The 19,976-nt window shown below is 39.8% G+C and overlaps 2 protein-coding genes and 1 pseudogene across 3 annotated transcripts in view; 2 read left to right on the forward strand and 1 right to left on the reverse strand.

Moving 5' to 3' along the window:
* Positions 1–19,976, forward strand: part of LOC131798087 (uncharacterized) — an 86,219-nt gene that overhangs the window by 28,943 nt on the left and 37,300 nt on the right. The gene's annotated exons all lie outside the window — the stretch shown is intronic.
* On the forward strand, positions 4,288–4,850 carry LOC136280937 (uncharacterized; annotated as a pseudogene).
* Positions 18,041–19,672, reverse strand: LOC136281240 (uncharacterized). The gene has a single exon (XM_066167574.1). It carries the CDS (start codon positions 19,650–19,652, stop codon positions 18,429–18,431), a length of 1,224 nt encoding a protein of 407 aa, XP_066023671.1. The 5' UTR covers positions 19,653–19,672; the 3' UTR covers positions 18,041–18,428.

The following is a 19,976-nucleotide window of genomic DNA, read 5'->3' on the forward strand; positions in this document are numbered from 1 at the left end:
ATCGTATATAAAGAACTAAAAAACTGTGGATTTATTTGGTCAAGTGTAGTTGAGAAAAGCTTGCCACTGTCGCAGATTTTAAAAGGCATCTAAAACAAAAGTACGGTAGTGCTCAGAGATTTTTTTTAATGGTTTTCAGGGATGAAATGATGAATTATAAAGGGGAATTAAGATTAGTGCTGTAGCTTTCTGGCAAGGGGAGATATTTGACCTCAAAGTTGTCAAATATTTGGATGAATAGAAGAGTCTAAGAACACAGTCCTTTAATTGCCTCTGTTGATTGACAAGCTGTCAATCAAATTAACTAATACTTGCGTCAGACATTTACTAAGGATGTAATAATATGTGTACAAACCCTCAGAGTAATTGGTTAAATATCATGGCAGTGAGAGCTTCATACATTTTACCTACTTTGAAGCGATTTCCTTGGTAAAAACCGGGAAAACTGAGGGGTGGTCTATCTCCCCCCGGAAAACACCAAAACAGAAACCAGTTTGTCTTTTTTGAGTTTTGTGGTAGACCCTTTAAACTGGCAAATTTTCATTGAAATCGGTGGGATGGCATGCCCAGTGCTCTTGTGGACACACTCTTAAACATGTTTCAAAGCTGATAGATAGATAGATAGATAGATAGATAGATAGATAGATAGATAGATAGATAGATAGTTTATTATCAAATAAAATACATTGCAGCCATAGGCTGAATTGCGTGCTTTTCACAATCATTGATTATATAAGACTATATAAGACTACCTATTACAAAAATGCTAAGACCTAAATAAAATTACTAATATAACTAATATAGCTAATATACAGCAGTGGAATAGCTAAAAATCTAGGTTAGCACACGCGCACATGGCCGGGATAAATGAAAATTTAAAACGGTCAGTGCGAAAGCGCGGCATGTTAAAAACGCGCCGGTGTCTAGTATTGTAAGCTGAAAAATGCCTATCTGGCAGCAAATTATATAATTTGTGAGATGGATTTGAGACAGACAAAAACAGATCCGTACATAATTTCATGCGTCTGTCATAGAGCGAAGCTAAAACCGTGCCTGTCTAAAGAGTCATGGTATGGCAGTTCTGGTGAAATGATGGATAATGCGCGTCTTTGGACCCTTTCAAGCTGTTATGTCAAACACACTTTATAATATTTTGTAGCAATATACCAAGAAATAGATATTAATTGTTGAGAATGAGAAATTGTTGCGTGAGAGAAAGAAATCACTATGCGAGATTATCGATTAGTTTTTCTGAGCCGGTGAGCAACAGCTAGTCAGCGGAGTGTATTTCTCTCAAAATGGCGCAACAACTGAGTGCAGAAGACTTTACAGAGTTTGTACCATTTAAAGAGGCGCTTCCGTTTATTACGCCTCTGATCACTTTAGATTAGAAATCTGTGCTAAGAAGCTTGAAGAACACACAAGAATGCTTATCACCATATCACTGTCTGAAAATTCCTCTTAAGACCTGTTTGAGGTTTTCGAATTGTATTTAGTCGTCTTATCGAGAAAGACTTCAAATACTTTACAGATACTTTAACGGTTTTCAGTATTCTGCTGTTATTTTTAGTTTACTTTCCATTGTGATCGCATAGGGCCTTGGCTTTAGCGGCTGCAGCCACCACCACCAAAACGTAGAAATCGCTAAATCTGTTCGCTTGGACCACAGGATCTTCGACAGTAGTCAGTGGTGGATCTTTATTGGGAAGGCATCTATAACTTTCCAGACAGAGTTTGTGTTTCCGTTGCCCTTTAATAGTTCGGAGCGAACATTTTCCTTTTTTGCGATTCTTATCACTCGCTTAACCTCTTGCCTAAAAAATCGAAAAACGTTCCAATGAAGTTTGTCGCCTTGTCTTACGCGCCTTTTTCTGCCACTTGTCGCGGCTTAAGGGAAGCTGTATGTTGAGAGTCACTGTACCACAGCCTGACATGTCAGCCACTGCAGAATTTTACATAGTCTCAGGGCAGGCTGCAACCCTGCTAGGTCGTAAAACATCAGAGATCCTTGCAATACTTAAGGTTGGAGTTGATGCGGTTATGAACTGCAGTACAAACATTGACAATGCCCAGCCTCTAGAGCTGCTCTTAAAGTTAAATTCCCAAAGTTTTTGAGGGCCCCGGAAAACTAAACGCTTACCACATGAAGTTACACCAAGATGACAGTGTCTCAGCTGTGGCACAACCCCTTCGCCGAATACCATTCAGCAAGAGACAGAAAGTGACAGCAAAGTTGAAACAATTAGAGGAACTAGAAGTCATTGAAAAAGTCAATGTTCCCACTAACTGGATCAACCCACTTGTTGCCGAAGAGAAGCCCAACGGAGACATTCGCATTTGTTTGGATATGAGACAGGCGAATCGCGCAATCTTCAGGGAGAAACACCCAGTTCCCACACTGGAAGAAACATTACAGGAGATTTCAGAGGAAAAAGTTTTCGGGAAACTCGACCTAAACATGGCGTTTTATCAAATAGAGCTATACCCTGACTCGCATGACGTAACCACGTTTACCACCCCGGATGGCCTGTATCGATATAAGCGACTTTTCTTTGGCGTCAACTTGGCAACAGAAAAGATTCAACCGCTAAATGGCAAATACTAAAGGATTGCCCCGGCACTTACAACCTGCATGACAATGTGAGAGTACTTGGCCGTGACCACAAGAAACATGATGAAAACCTCGACAACGTATGACGCAAGTTTGAAGAGCATGGGCTGAGCTTGGAGTACATGGGCTAGCTGAGCTTGGAGTACATGGGAGAAGTGCTCACGGGAGAGGGGCTGCAGATCTCCAAGAGGAGAGTGGAAGCGACTGTTGACGCACCAAAACCCCAAAATCAATCTAAAGAGAGAAGCTTCCCGGGATCTGTCCTCCTTGGAATTTCGACAATATCGAGCCGCTTGTGGGACCTAACGTGCATTGGCAAGTCCAGGAAGTGGGGTACTAAGGAAGAATAAGCTTTTGAACATATTAAGAAGTTGCTAACAAATGCCCCAGTCATGGTTTCTTTCGTCAAAGATGCTAAGATCTGTCTTGTAACAAAAGCCTTACTTGTTGGCATTGGAGAAGTCCCAGAACAACAACAAGAGGATGGTTCATACAGCCCAGTGTGCTATGCCAGCCGCAAGCTAAGTAATGTGGAGAAGAGGCACTCTCAGTTCGAGAGAGACCGTCCTTTGGTCCGTCCGTTGGTCCGTCCTATCAAAAATTTTGCATCCACTTGTATGGAATCGAGTTTGAGCTCCGCACAGACCACAAGCCGCTGGTAACCGTTCTGGGTGTCAAGAGTACACGCCCATTAGCAGGTATTGAAATATGGTTGTTTTACCGCGAGCAATTTCGTTATCTAGTGACACTTCGGGGAAAGAAAACTCTGCGAATGCCCTAAGCCGGCTCCCAGTAGATCCAGCTCAAGAAGATGCACATGAAAGCACGGAATATGCCTTCAGTATAGCTAGTGAAGCTGCATCAGCAGCACTCACACCCCAACAAGTTGTGCAAGCATCTGCAAAAGATCCCACATTGTTGTTGATTAATCAAGCTGTTACCTCAGGAGACTGGAGTCACTTAACGGGCACAAGATACAGAGCTTTGGTAGAAGGACTGCGGGTCCTTGGCCAGCTTCCCTTCAAACGTAACCGTATCATAATGCTAGAAGCCTCTGGAAACATACACTCGCACATAAGGGTCACCAAGGTATGACAAGCACAAAGGTCCGCCTCAGAGAAAAGGCATGGTGGCCCAGCATGGATAAGCAGGTTATACATTAATAAAAGCCTGTCATCCTTGCCAGCTAGTCAGCCCTAGAAGTACGATCGAACCCATCAGGTCCACAACATTACCCAAAGTTCTATAGGTTGACATCGCCGTCGACCTATTGGGGATTCCCAGCGGAAACCACCTGTTCGTAGTAGTAGACAACTACTCACGCTGGCCCGAAGTCATCTTGTTGAAGAAGACAGATGCATCACACGTCGCAAGAGCCATGGAGGGTATTTTTCAAACACATGGCATACCTTAAAGTGTGCGCTCTGAGAATGACCCGATATTTGCCTCCACATAGCTTGAAGGTTTTCTAGATTTCTTAGGAATAGTTCACCGGAAAGGAATCCCCTATTGGACGCAGAGTAATGGTGAAGTCGAGCGCTGCAACGAGACTCTACTGAAGATAAAAAGAATCGCTACTTTGGAAGGTAAAGACTGGAAAAGGGCATTACGAAATTTCCTTTCAGTGTCAAACCACACATCACACAGTGTCTGGGTTGTCCCCAGCCGAGCTCCTGATGGGTCGACGCCTCAATGACAAACTTCCAAGAGTAACCATTCCAAGTGAAAGAATCACCGAGGCCCATTGGCAACAGCCTCTTCGCGAGAGAGACGCGCGGGGAAAACTTCGGCAGAAAGAGTATGCAGACAGAAAGCGGTCAACACAATACAGTGATATTGGCGAGGGAGATCACATCCTGTTCAACAAGACCCTTGACAACAAACTGTCTACCAACTTTGAACCAGTATCATACAAAGGGGTAGAAAAGAAGGGCAATGTAATCCTCAAAAAAGATCAGGAGGGAAACACCAAACTGTGCAATTCGAGCCAAATTGAAAAGTTTATTTAGTCAGCCCATCCACTGAAGCCACTGAAGCCACTGAAGCCCACGGAGGAGACGAGGGAGATGACATACCCACTGGAGGACAGTCAAAAGCGGCTGCTTTGGTCCTGCAAACCTATATAATTAAACACCCTACCCCACCTCCTGAATCCTCAGCAAGTCCCGTTCCTTCACGGCTAACTCGTGTTAGGCACCCTCCATCGTGGATGAATGACTTCGTGTCCTTTTGGGCTTGAACAAATAAACATTCGATGCAGATCTATGTAGTTCCCCTGAACGAAAAAGGATAGTTGTCGTGACGACATAGAATTTATCGATGATGAACATTGAACCAATATGTTTTGTTTTTATGTTTATTAATGTCATCGCTAGGAAAATTTTTGCAAGAAATCGGCTTCGGTTGATAATGTATTATGAATTAATGAGAATTATGTATAGCAAAGTTTGGTTGGACGGCGATTCTTTGTGTGCGTGGAGCTTCGTCATTACAAGTCTCTCTTACAAAGAAAATTTTTCTTTTCTTTACAGAATGGTACTCTTTCTTTCTTCTTTGGGCTTATTTTTTCTTTTTCTTTTTTTTTTTTTTTTTTTTTACCAAGGACTTTGATTTTTCCGTGAGCAAAGATTTTTCCATAAGCAAAGAACTTCTACGAGTGAATTTTTAAAGTGCGCGATGTAAACAAAATATGGAATTACATGTAAATGAAAATAGGGCCTCAGCGTGATCGGTTGCCGCGACACTTCCCCAGAGGATTCACCCAGGTCCGAGATTATGACACCTTCCTGATTTATTATCTTTCATTTGAAAATACGTTTTTCTAAATAAATCAGTTGCTTTTAAAGATTTCAGAATTTTTTTATAGAAACGTTTTTTTGAATGTTTGAATTCAGTTTAGTCAAATAAAGCAAAAATCGATTTTTTCCACCTTTGAAGGTGGAAATGCCCTCTGTACCCGGTCGCTCGCAACTAAGAATTTTCCCTTTTTCTGTGAGATGCCTATGGCAAACCATGGTGAAAACCCAGCTGGGTTTCTTTTTCGTTTCATGGACAAAATGCACAGCTAGCCAATAGGAATACGTAAAATCTTATCGATTTTCATCTTATGTAAACATTGGCGGCTAGATTGATCAGAAGCAGACGAAAATAATTTTCGGACATAAGAAAACCTATAAAAATCATTTCCGCATATCTATAATTTCACTCAGTCAAAAAATCTAGAGGTCGTGTTAAGTAGGTTCGGAGGTATTTTAGTTCCGAGGCAGAAAACTTAACAGATACAAGCTGGAAAAAACCGTGTGAACAAAGATCATTGCGTTACTATGCAAATATATATTGAGCTACTAAGAGGCGATAGGTGACATAGGATTGGAGAATGGTGGAATTTGGCTTGTGCAGGCGAGGAAAGATTTGGATTCCAGCAGCTAAATTTAACGAATTCTGCAAACGTAAATTCGATAAACGCAGGTTGCTATTTTTTGCTGTTTTTGTCGGCTGTCTATAGCTTAATTATTCTGCGGAGTTGGATGGTTACCATAATTGTGAATCTCTTCGTGATATTCCGGAACCTTGGCTTTTGAAATAAGAGCAACCTTGCTTTGCAGTAAGACCTGTATCTACAAGTTCACAGCCATGTTTCATCATGCACGAGTTGGCCATGAGTCTTTGATTAGATAAAGGAGACAGTTGAATTTATTTGTCATGCTGTGGTGTTTTAATCGATTTCTTTCTTACCACAAACTTAACTACAAATCTCTAGGAAATAACTTAGGTACAGTCTTTAACTTAAGTACAGTCTTTCAGTTGTATTAAAGTGTATACGGCCTGTTTTCGTACTTATTGACGTGAACTCCTTATCAGCGCGACGACAGAAGGCGCTTCCTTTCTTTCTTAGACTCTCTTCGCCTGGAAACTCGGAAAAGTTGAGGTCCGGCCTTTTAGTTATTTTTGCACACAGAAATGGCACAAAACTTCATATTCGACTTACAGTCACTCCGATCTTGCTTTCAAAATAAGCGCCCCTTAGCCTCAGCTTGGTGCTAATAATTAATTACCAGACTATGTCGTAAAAACAATTTGAAATTAGCCTACATCACCACTACATCAGAAGTGGAAATCGCTGTATGAGAATGAAGAACTGTTATGCGATATTTTAAATTACCCATCGAAAATGATAAAACCTTAATCGAGAAAAAGACTGATGTAGCAATATACTGAGAATTAAATATTAACTGTTGAGAATGAGAAATTGTTGCGTGAGAAAAAGAAATCACTATGCGAGATTATCGATTACTTTTTCTGAGCCGGTGAGCAACAGCTAGTAAGCGGAATATTTCTCTCAAAATGGCGGAGCAACTTAGTGCAGAATACTTTACAAAGTTTGTTGATTCTCTAAAGAGCACCATTGAAAGGGACTTTCGTTTATCACGCATTGTTCATGTAGGATTAGAAATCTGTGCCAGGAAGCTTTAGGAATACACAACAATGCTTATCACTGTCTCAAAATTTCTCTTCAAACCTGTTTGAGCTGTTAGAATTGTCTTTAGTCGTCTTAGTAAGAAAGACGTCAGATATTTTAAATGTATCATGCCTTTGTCCAAAGGAAAAAATTCCATTGGCATTCTCTGCAAGTTCAGTAGGGAGACCGGCGTACATCATTACAAAGGAAATGATCGAGCAACTGCGTGAGACTAGTTTAAACTGGATAAGTATAGGAACATGCCTTGGAATCTCCAACCACAGGCAGCCCAAGCTCCAGCTGTGAGATGATCATCTTGCGAAATAGCAGTCATGGCGAAATTATAAGAGTTTATATGGGAATATTTACGACCGCTGTTGGGAATAAAAAAATACAGTCAAATTCTCAGTGCATCGCCTGTTATCTGACCGCTTACCATGTTTTCTAGGTTTACTACACAAGAACGGGTTGTCTAATGTTGCAAACCTAGAAATGGATAACTTGCTAAAATGGGTTCTTTTAAAGATAGCAAGCGGTCAGATAACAAGCGCTACACTTTCATTTTACAGGCAGTCTTAAATGTGGGGCTAATGCACAAATTGGCAGACATTTGGAATTGATTATAATGGTTGACTGTGATTATGACTGATATTGAAACAGAAAACAATGTTTATTGTGCCAGGGTCACACAGTCAGCTTATAGTAATTACACAATAGGATTGACCCTCTCTCTGACGATGGAAACAATGGAATTAAGCATTTTCTGAACACTGTGACGATCATTGAAAGTTTCAATATTGAATTTAACATTTATCAGCGTCTAATAAAAATTACTTTGATATTCCTTTGATGATAATGGAAGTACTTGTACATGATCATTGTTATCCCTCCCTCACATAGGAAAGTTTAATGCAGACGCTGTGTTAATTACAATATAAAACATTGTGAAGATCAACCAATGAATAAGACTGAAGTTATGCTGTTGCGTTCGAAGCTTGTATAATGAAATGGTAATAATTTTTTTTCAATAGTTTCAAAATTGCACTGAACACTAAGAGAGGATGAAAATTTTCATGCTTCACGATTTCTCTGGAGGTATAAAATGAAAGTAATGACATTTTTTGACGGCTGTCACCAGTATAATTGACCCTTAATGATAACTTCAAGTATGACTCCTGAATTTTGATGTAATCTTGATAGATGCTGTTATTTTCACTGATTTATCATCAAACCATTTTCACTTTTGTAGATGCATTTATTTGGCGGTGTAAGTAGTCCACTGAAATCAATGTAGTATTTCGTGCAATTTAAAATTCAGGCATTGATCTCCTAGAAGACACGTAATGGTAGTAAAAGCGACATGTCACCTTTTACCCCGAGTTTTCGCATTCCAAGGGGCTGACAATTAAAATATTGTTATGTTATGACCACTTACACTTACTACTTAAAGTCTTAGTGATATTAGAGATCAGCTGATAAAATTTTAATTTAGAGTTTGTAGTCATGAAACTTGCATATTTTATATCCCTCTCGAAAGGCTTTCCAACTTGTAACCAAACTAACTGCCAGTGACAACTGTAATGACATTTGAATAGATATAAATTTGTGACCTAATCCTTTTTTTTTTCGGAAAGTTTAGAAAATGCCATCAACAGTAACTTGTATTCTGTGTTAAAAAAAAGCCTTATATCAGTAATGTGAAAATGTTATGCATAACATAAAAAATTGTAAAAACTAAGAAGCAAATTTCAAAGTATTCATTTCAAAGCATTCTGAGTGTTCATTTCAAATTGTTCACATCTTCCATACTCAACAATACCACAAAACAGGTTTGCTCCTCTTTCATTACATTAGTGAACTCCTCAAGCAGTGCTGGGTATGATTCATATGTAGATGGAAGTTCTAGCAATGGTCTATATGTTCTGGCAAAAGGACGTCAATGCTACTCTTCAAGGATAGCAAAGTCCACATCTATGTTGTGTACGTACAGTGATCACATCACTACCAGTGCAGATCCAGAGAAATATGGGTAAAGATTTGCAATTCAGTGACTCTATAAACCGTTTAAGTTGTTCAAAGGATGTCAGTTCTGCTTCAGTTTGTTCTTCAGCTCTGAATAACTTGTTAATTAATTTGGCGGCTTGCTTTAGTCTCGAGGGACTGAAAGTTTTCCTTAGAGCATAATATCTTGAGAATTGGACTCCACCAGTTGATCTCTAAGAGTGATTAGTGACCATTTTCTCCTATCAGTATCCCCTCTAAAACAAACATTAAGATCATGAGAATAAAGGAAATGATCACGAACTAAAGAGGCTCTTGGTTGTTAAACAAATTCTCTTTGTCAGCACCATAGGATATGCATAGAGAACAGTACGAAAAAAAGTATGCTGATGTTAGGATGCAAAGGGTTAAAACACTTGAATAATGTAAAAATTCTAAGACATCTTCATCATTAGGTTTAAAATCATCGCCAAGGCACTTGTACAATACTTTTCTATCTTTTGTAGTTACAAATTGGCTAAGTCTTCATATCAACGTCTCTGAAGTGATAACTTCATCCCCATAAAGATACAAGGCCACAAAAAGATGTAAAAAATTTACTAGGCAGTAATTGGCCCATTGGTAACCATATAGCAGAACCTAAGCAATGGCTTCCCACTATAGTTTCTGCATGTCATGCTCAATAAATAGGACTTTTTAATTGTTTACAATCATCAGTGATGTGAAGCACTTTTGCCAAAGGCATGCTAAAACATTTAGAAGAACCTTGTTGCCTTCTCCCTTCTCTTCTCTACCAGCAGTGGCTATGTTTAGGTTATGGTGCTTCTTGGAATGCAGAAGGAGGGGGGAACAAAACATTTGTTAACACTTATCCTCAAACTGCCACGGGTGATTTTTTAATAAATTGTTTCACTTCAATATCAATCTCCTGTGTAGAAGGCTCAACGGCCGATGATAAGGCATCACCCAAAGGCTGGTTTTCTTCTCTTTTTCTTTTTTTTTTGCCTATCATGGCTTAGGCGATTTTCATAAGGCTATCAGGTACCACGAGCGTCGTCTACAAATTGCAAAAGAAGTGGGAGACAAAGCTGGAGAAGGACGGGCTTATGGAAATCTTGGCAAAGCCTATCATCGCTTAAGCGATTTTCATAAGGCTATCAGGTACCACGAGCGTCGTCTACAAATTGCAAAAGAAGTGGGAGACAAAGCTGGAGAAGGACAGGCTTATGGAAATCTTGGCAATGCCTATCAGAAGTTAGGCGATTTTCATAAGGCTATCAGTTACCACAAGCGTAATCTACAAATTGCAAAAGAAGTGGGAGACAAAGCTGGAGAAGGACGGGCTTATGGAAATCTTGGCAATGCCTATCATGGCTTAGGCGATTTTCATAAGGCTATCAGTTACCACGAGCGTCGTCTACAAATTGCAAAAGAAGTGGGAGACAAAGCTGGAGAAGGAGGGGCTTATGGAAATCTTGGCAATGCCTATCATAGCTTAGGCGATTTTCATAAGGCTATCAGTTACCACGAGCGTGATCTACAAATTGCAAAAGAAGTGGGAAACAAAGCTGGAGAAGGAGGGGCTTATGGAAATCTTGGCAATGCCTATCATAGCTTAGATGATTTTCATAAGGCTATCAGTTACCACGAGCGTGATCTACAAATTGCAAAAGAAGTGGGAAACAAAGCTGGAGAAGGAGGGGCTTATGGAAATCTTGGCAATGCCTATCATAGCTTAGGCGATTTTCATAAGGCTATCAGTTACCACGAGCGTCATCTACAAATTGCAAAAGAAGTGGGAAACAAAGCTGGAGAAGGAGGGGCTTATGGAAATCTTGGCAATGCCTATGATAGCTTAGGCGATTTTCATAAGGCTATCAGTTACCACGAGCGTCATCTACAAATTGCAAAAGAAGTGGGAGACAAAGCTGGAGAAGGAGGGGCTTATGGAAATCTTGGCAATGCCTATGATAGCTTAGGCGATTTTCATAAGGCTATCAGTTACCACGAGCGTCATCTACAAATTGCAAAAGAAGTGGGAAACAAAGCTGGAGAAGGAGGGGCTTATGGAAATCTTGGCAATGCCTATCATAGCTTAGGCGATTTTCATAAGGCTATCAGTTACCACAAGCGTCGTCTACAAATTGCAAAAGAACTGGGAGACAAAGCTGGAGAAGGACGGGCTTATGGAAATCTTGGCAATGCCTATCATGGCTTAGGCGATTTTCATAAGGCTATCAGTTACCACGAGCGTGATCTACAAATTGCAAAAGAAGTGGGAAACAAAGCTGGAGAAGGAGGGGCTTATGGAAATCTTGGCAATGCCTATCATAGCTTAGGCGATTTTCATAAGGCTATCAGTTACCACAAGCGTCGTCTACAAATTGCAAAAGAACTGGGAGACAAAGCTGGAGAAGGACGGGCTTATGGAAATCTTGGCAATGCCTATCATGGCTTAGGCGATTTTCATAAGGCTATCAGTTACCACGAGCGTCGTCTACAAATTGCAAAAGGAGTGGGAGACAAAGCTGGAGAAGGAGGGGCTTATGGAAATCTTGGCAATGCCTATCAGAAGTTAGGCGATTTTCATAAGGCTATCAGTTACCACAAGCGTAATCTACAAATTGCAAAAGAAGTGGGAGACAAAGCTGGAGAAGGAGGGGCTTATGGAAATCTTGGCAATGCCTATCATGGCTTAGGCGATTTTCATGAGGCTATCAGTTACCACGAGCGTCGTCTACAAATTGCAAAAGAAGTGGGAGACAAAGCTGGAGAAGGACGGGCTTATGGAAATCTTGGCAATGCCTATGATAGCTTAGGCGATTTTCATAAGGCTATCAGTTACCACGAGCGTCATCTACAAATTGCAAAAGAAGTGGGAAACAAAGCTGGAGAAGGACGGGCTTATGGAAATCTTGGCAATGCCTATCATAGCTTAGATGATTTTCATAAGGCTATCAGTTACCACGAGCGTCATCTACAAATTGCAAAAGAAGTGGGAGACAAAGCTGGAGAAGGAGGGGCTTATGGAAATCTTGGCAATGCCTATGATAGCTTAGGCGATTTTCATAAGGCTATCAGTTACCACGAGCGTGATCTACAAATTGCAAAAGAAGTGGGAAACAAAGCTGGAGAAGGAGGGGCTTATGGAAATCTTGGCAATGCCTATCATAGCTTAGATGATTTTCATAAGGCTATCAGTTACCACGAGCGTCATCTACAAATTGCAAAAGAAGTGGGAGACAAAGCTGGAGAAGGACGGGCTTATGGAAATCTTGGCAATGCCTACCGTGAGCGTCATCTACAAATTGCAAAAGAAGTGGGAGACAAAGCTGGAGAAGGACGGGCTTATGGAAATCTTGGCAATGCCTATCATGGCTTAGGTGATTTTCATAAGGCTATCAGTTACCACGAGCGTCGTCTACAAATTGCAAAAGAAGTGGGAGACAAAGCTGGAGAAGGACGGGCTTATGGAAATCTTGGCAATGCCTACCGTGAGCGTCATCTACAAATTGCAAAAGAAGTGGGGGACAAGGCTGGAGAAGGAGAGTCATACGGTAATCTTATCTTATACTATTAATCAATGCATATCCGAGTTTTCGCGATTTTCATGACTCCAGCCTAAAAATTGTACTGGCAAAATCAAAGGATAAAAGTTTGCTTGAGTGTTACATCTACATTATAAATTTCAAAGTTGAAAAATTCTCTTACCGCTCGACCTAGTCTGCCAAAGGATTCCACCTCCAATTTCTTGGATTTTTCAAAGCCATTTTAAAATTTTAGAATCCCAGAGTTTTGAGACAAAAGAGAATTTTTGCCTCTGTAGTAAACTGATTTCAGTTCAGCTACACGCTGTTCGTAGCTTTTGCGATAATTAATCGACAAGTTTATCACGGTCTTGCTTATTTAATTAATTTTGTCCAGATTTTACTTGGGACAAATTTGTCGGCGATGTGTTTCACGATTTGTCGGCTTTGGCCAAAATTTGTCAAAATTTAGTGATGACGAAAAAATTCTGCAGGTATCTCCTCCCAAAGTGTGGAACATTCAATTGTAAAGCATCCAAATTCAGAATCATCGTCATGCAGCCCTGTTGCAGCTCCTAGGAAGAAGATTCACCAATCTACAGGTAGTACCGAGATTGAAAATGTCGCGATGGATTTTCCTTTTTAATCGTATTTTTTTCAAGTTTGCATGTTGTTGTCACGCGTTTATGTATGGTAAAACTTGTTTATGCAGAAAGACTGGCATTATATTTCTTAGACATCCTCTTTACCCACTTATATAAGAGAATAAAAAATAATGAATTTAAAGTGGAATCTATCATTAATCCAACACCCGTGTATCTTGAACAACATTAACCTATTCCAGCATTAACGGCTGGAGACTATAGCTAAGAGACGTTAATGACCTCCATTTTCAAGATGCTTGTCGGGCCATACGCGAAATAAGAGGTCAGAAATAGATAAAGAGTCTGGAAAACTTCCTAAGCGTTCTTATTTTTTTTATGTATGGGTTGGGAAAAAAAAACGCTGCAAATGTATCCTCGCTCAAGCTTGACAATCTTTAGGGCAGACGATTCGGTATTGAATGATACCAAAAGGTGAGAAGTCGCCTTTCGCCACAACTGTTCGCTATTCGCCAAAGCCTTGAAGCATCCCTTTTCTAATTTTTTATTCTCCTTCCGTTGTTATCCTCAGGTATCTATTTGGTTAAAGATGGTGAACCATCAGATGAGGAGTTAGAATGCCTGTCCAGGGAACTTGCAGGAAAATGGAAGCCATTAGGAAGACGCCTGGGATTCAATGAAGCTGCAATAGATGACTTTGATCAAGCCAATAAGGAGCTGGCAGAGAAGGCTTATAAAATGTTAATGGCTTGGAAACAAAAAGGAGGCTGCGAAGCTTCTTACAAAGTTTTGTACGATACCTTGTGTCACAAATTGGTGGAATGTAAACGTCTAGCAGAGCAGTATTGTTGCGATGAGATTGTAGGAAATGACTCTCCTTAGTCATATACGATAGAGACTGAGTCGTTTCTGTATTACGTCAAATATCTTTGTGAGTACTCTAAAGAGCGTCTGTGTCGAGCATTCGCGCTTAGTAAGTCGTTCCTTTTCCTTGCGATTCAAGATAGGGGAAAGATTATCTCTTAAAAAAAACATATTTACCCGTATTTTTGCACTCGAGAACCGCTAGCTAAAGAATACTAAGGTTGGAATTCACTCAGACGTCCAGAACGACAGAGCTGAATAACGTCTGCGCATGCGCTACGCTTTGGCGCGGATTTTGAGTCGTTTGAAATTAGAATACATTTTCTCCTTATTATTCTCTGTACATTTCCAAAGGAACTGACAAAGAGAATTGGTTTAACAGTTAAGAGCTTCTTAAGTTAGTGATCAGTTACTATATTCTCGTGTTCTTAATTTTTGATTTAGGTTGACACTGTAAGGAAAAATTAGATGCTAGACACTATTTGAGTTTCTCTTATAATGCCAACCCTAAAAGCGGAGTTCCAGTGAGTTTATTTTCCAGCCCTTCAACTTCTAAAAATTCCTATGCACTGGCTCTCGAAGAGTTAACGAGATGTGGAACGGAAGGAAGATATTCTCACAACTTGCAAAGCGATCAACATATCAACATGCGTGCTAGTCAGCGGTATTTTCAAGCAGCTGAAGACTTTCGTTGACGTTCCTTATTGTTTGAACGGATTGTCAAGAATATAGAATGTTTTCTTCCGTAGATGTCTGTATCGGTTGAAATGATATTTTATTGCCTGTGTTTGTTAATTTTGGTTTAGACAGAATGAAATGACGTTAAACGACTTCGAGTTAAGATCTAGATATCACCGGTCCATCAAAGGGTTTACACGCGGGATCAGAAGTCACTGAAACAATGTGCCAGAATCGTACTTAGCATCTCTTATACCTTCTCCTGATGCGCCATTTATGACTTTTTACTTCAAAGGTTTTTCTCTAAACTGTCAAACTCCTCTGATAAGCGTCGAAAATTAGAAAGAAAAGTCAACATCACGGTTACCATGAAAAACAACAATACATTTTATTGATCTGAAAAAGTATTCATTTGACTATCAACTAAGACTTTCACTGGTTCACTCTGACAAAATTTTAACATAAGAGGTTTTAAAAGGCTTGAGTATTTGTTAAAATTGGCCAACTTGATGCAACAACTTGGGATATACATTTGAATGCACACTTTTTTTAAACATTTTTTCATTAATGCAGTTACCTGCTGGCAAAACATTATGATATATTTCAACCCAACCATTTTCTTGTGAACACCATTATGAAATAATTATGCAGGTACCCTGGCTAAATAGAAAAATGTGTAGTATATACAAAATGTTTTAAATGCCACATTTAAACTAAGCGAACGGCATTGAGAAAGGTGTATAAGGGAACAGGGTCGCTTATTTCTGTCATTCATTTGCTTCTCACACCTGTTGCGGACTAGTTCATGAGGCTGGGCTGTCAGGGCGAGCAAGCCATTAGATTTAAGGGAAATGTTAATTAGGAAAGTGATTATTTTGGAACCTGGAAAATATCATTGTGTAAAGCCATACAGGTACTAGCAAACTCATCCTTATAAACTAGTACGAGGAAGGATACAATATTTTACTTCATAGATTTGATTCACAGGCTGTGCACAAAAATTTAAGTGGGCTATTAGAACTAAAATCCCTAAGGAATGATAAAACGTAGCCGGGTTAACACTGAAGTCGCCTCTAGCGTTCAAGTCGTTGTTTTCAAATGTCGGTTTTTTTTGCGAATACAACGTGTATGGTATAAAGACAATGGCTCCGAGAAGCCGAATTAAGTACAAAGATAATAGATTGAAAATGATTGAGATCGTTCCAAAGATGCTTGCAGCAAGGATGCGTTATTTCCAGAAATAGAAGAAAAGGTCGGAGTTTGCCCCAGATGGCCAATACTGAGACAGGCTTAAACATGGCTAGAAATCGAGGTCAGTCAGCGGCTGATGTCCCGGACGCAACACGAGTTGCGTTTCACCTTACTGCGTCTGCGCATCCCACTAAAAAAATAAAACATCAAAAGATGTCGGAAATTACCTTTTACAAAGCCATTGCCATAGGTGTGATTTCTATCATTTTTCTGTGTCTTGATAAAATCATGCCACAATTTCAGCAAAGGGTAGGGTTTGTCCACAGCTAAGATGATATTCCTTGTCACTTTCAATCCCCAACTTCCATTTTAGAAATGAATCAAATGGAGGTGTATCAGACATTTTGCAGCGCTGATAACTTCTTTATTATTTTCTTTCCGAGATATTGCTTGAGAAGCTGTTAAAATCTTGTCCAAGTAAGAAGCTTACTATTTTGTTTTTCAAGTCAAATTATTTTCGCGCCAATGCTGCAATCTATGTCAATCTTTGAGCCTTCAGTAGCTACCCTGTAGCGGTATTGTCCATAACAGGCTAGGTTACTCTGTTTTTACAAAATGGCGATCGAAGAATTCTTTGATATGTTTTCAGATCTTATAATTTTAGTTTTTGAATCAACGTCTCTACTGGGAACAAGACCGATAAGAAAAAAATTTTTTGGACTTTTGGAAGTCGTTTGGCAGCGTGGATTCACACTTTTATGACTTCAAATAGCCTTCAATTAGAAGGTTGGCTTTCGAAGAGATCGAACAGACGTGGGCAATTGATAAAACAACCCTTGTTGTGGCTGCAGGAGAAGCTTAAGCTGACCAACATAAGCCATTTTAAGACACTTAGGGCACCAAAAAGGTTTAAAGTTTCTTCAACTGGGGCAGATCGTAGCGAAATCGTAAGAGTTTGAGAACGGAGGTGAGTGATCTGGACACTCTTCTAATACATTTCAGACGAGGGCATTTTTAGTACACGCTTCCAGAAAATTACTGAGTCTGATTTTCAAAATTTTCCCACAGAAAGCCTTATGCAGCCGCCATATTTAAACTCCGTATTTTGTCTTTTATGCGCATGCTTAGCCGCCATGATGTCTTCAATTTCTAGCCATGACAACAGATATCAACGTCGCGATATTGTGACGAGTCGTTCATAAATTTAACAACCGGGCAAACGAAGTCAGGTTGAAAAGTTTTTTTGCCACACAAGCATTTCACGCCAAGTTTACTGCAATCGTGGCAATTATTCGATGGACCATGCCTTTAGAAAAGGTTTTCCATCTGCCAAAACCTTGTTTCAATTTTTTTTTTCCGGTTTTGCTTCAGTACAGGCAGAATCCTGCTGTGAAGAGACTAAATTTGTCAGCCAATTGACAGCTGACAAAACTTAAAAAAATAAACCATTCATAATTTTTTTCGTCCTTAAGTTTCCTACATTTTGGTTTTGGCAGAATTTTGTAAGCGTGTTTAAGAAGGCTCAAAGGTCTGTTTGTTTGATACGCAGCTAGCACGTATCACAAAGACAAGTGATTCCCAACTTCCGGTTGTAGCTCAATTCATTTCCGCTTTGTTCCAGGATACATTGTGCGCGGTTAAAGATGGCGGACAAAGGAAAATGGAAATTTACCCGAAGCAATAGTCCTTTTTACAGTTCCCGGCGCCATATTAGATTAGTAGCCGCGCAAACACGATAGCGAGGCTGCCGGTGACCCGCGTATTACAAAAACAGTAAATACAGCTGATCGGAGAAGTCTTTCGTGGTTCAATCGCTTCTAAAATGGTGCTAGTTTGCAAGGATATGCAGATTACAACGCTAGAAGATATCCAGAAGTTAAAAGTGAAGGATTTAAGGGAAATTTTGCGTTCTAATTCGGAAGCGACGGGCGGAATAAAAGCAGATTTGGTTTTAAAAGTCTACGCGATACTCATGCGACACGTGCTACGACCGGGTGAGTATCAGCGGCAAAGTAGCGATAATACTGCTCAGGATCACCAGAATACAACGGAAAATAGTGGTGACTTCAAGTACGATGAAACTTTAAGACAAATCTCTGCTCTCGGATGGTCCACTGATTTACGTCAGCTTCCCGAACTAAATTTTATTCAGCTTTACGATTACCTGGTTGTGTCAACGCGCAAGTACCGCCACATTGTGCTCAAGGGAACAAATTACTAGCATGCACTGTGTAAAAATACATGTACAATTTCATTTTTAAATGAAATAAAGTGGGAATTTTTTGGTTCCATGATAACTTACTATATGGAATCCCAATAGTTATTAATATGCATTGACATGCAAGTGGTATTATTTGGAATACAAAATTAATGGAACCCAAGGGGCTGATTACAGGAAGCAGGCTTAGACTGATAGCTGGGCTTCTGCCACAATTTTAAAATGCAAAAAAAGTAAACATTTCTACCTAATAATAAATAGACAGCAAAAACTAGAATCAAAGATTGGCCGGTGGTAGTAAAGGGGGTAAAAAGTTTGTCAGAAGGCCACAGACAGTTGAAATTTGTGTTGCATAGGAGCTCAATGTATTAGGTAAGGTACCATCTAAAATGTGGTAGGTCTTAATGCGGCCAATTGCACGCTCCACGTGAATGCGCACTGAAGCAATGCTCATAGTCTCTTCAGTTTCAGCTGCTGTCATTTGATCACGGCCAGCCAAAAATGGTGGCATGTTTACTGTAACGCCAGCAGGTACAATTGCAGAAATGTCAAATCCGCGATCAACCATGACATTATCACCCACTTGCAACAAATCTAATACACCACTCTCTCTTGATATTTGCTTGTCAGACACACGCCCACCCCAGAGATCTGACAAAAAAGTGACCTGTCCATTTGGGGTTACCCCAACTAGCAACTTCCAAGTATTATGGTGTTTATAATCTGACCATGTCTCTGACTGAGCCAGCATAGCAGATGGTCGCTGAATGAATAGCTCAGTACAGTCTAAAATTATCCTGGTTGTGGCATACTGGGCAAACTCCTTAGGCATGTTTTTGCGAACAAGCTCCTGTGTGGGAAATGGAAACAGGTCCTTGAGCTCATGATAGAGCAAATTTATCCAGGTGATGCAGATCCTGGAAACCAGGCTGGCACTGATGCCAAATCTGTCAGCAAGGTCCTGTACAAATAGACCAGCTTTCAGTCTCATGAGCACCAGTAGGAACTCATCCAGAAAAGTAAGCTTCCTTGATGGTCCAGGTTTACTCTTGTTATCATCAAGTTGATAAGGCTGGCTTTCCTTTACTAGATTTTCACCCTTCCAGTACTGCATTTTGGAAAGCTTTGGCTCAATGTATTTGTAGAAGCTTATTAATGCCTCATAACTTGGGAATCCGGTGTAAAATAAAACAGCAGCATTGTCATCTTTAATTTTGTCAATGGAAAATTGACGTTCCAATAACACAGCATTTTCCTTTTCTGCTTCACTGAGTTTTTCCTGGCAGTCAGCTAGCTGAGTTTCAAGTAATTCAATTCTCCTTTGCAGTTCAAGGACACAATCAGGCTCTGTTTGAGGGGACTCACACTCCACTTCAGCTGCATTTTCATCACACTCTGAAAATGAATGAGCAGCATCAGTTGACGCATCAATAGAAGGAAATACTGAGCAGGATCCAAACTGCAATGCTGATGCTGCTACTCCAACAGTTGACTCATCCATCTTTCTTTCCTTTGGTGCCTTTCTTTGGTTTGATTGCTTTGTCCAGCTAAATATAAATGGCTCTGCACCTTGTAAATAAATAAATAAATAAAACTTATTAAATGTGACAGTAATCATTTCAGATTTATTTATTATGAGTTAATCTGCAATTAAATTGATTGCTTTTGTGAAGTCCAGCAATATTAATAAGCATACATTAAATATTCTATCATTCAATGACAACAATCACAAGAAATGAAACACTTTAAATCATAAAGTTTACAATAAAACAACAATCGTCGAATAAAACAACCAAAATCTTTGATTTGGGAAAAATTAAACGAA

The sequence above is a fragment of the Pocillopora verrucosa genome, chromosome 5, assembly GCF_036669915.1.
Source record: "Pocillopora verrucosa isolate sample1 chromosome 5, ASM3666991v2, whole genome shotgun sequence".
In the NCBI taxonomy this organism is placed as follows: domain Eukaryota; kingdom Metazoa; phylum Cnidaria; class Anthozoa; order Scleractinia; family Pocilloporidae; genus Pocillopora; species Pocillopora verrucosa.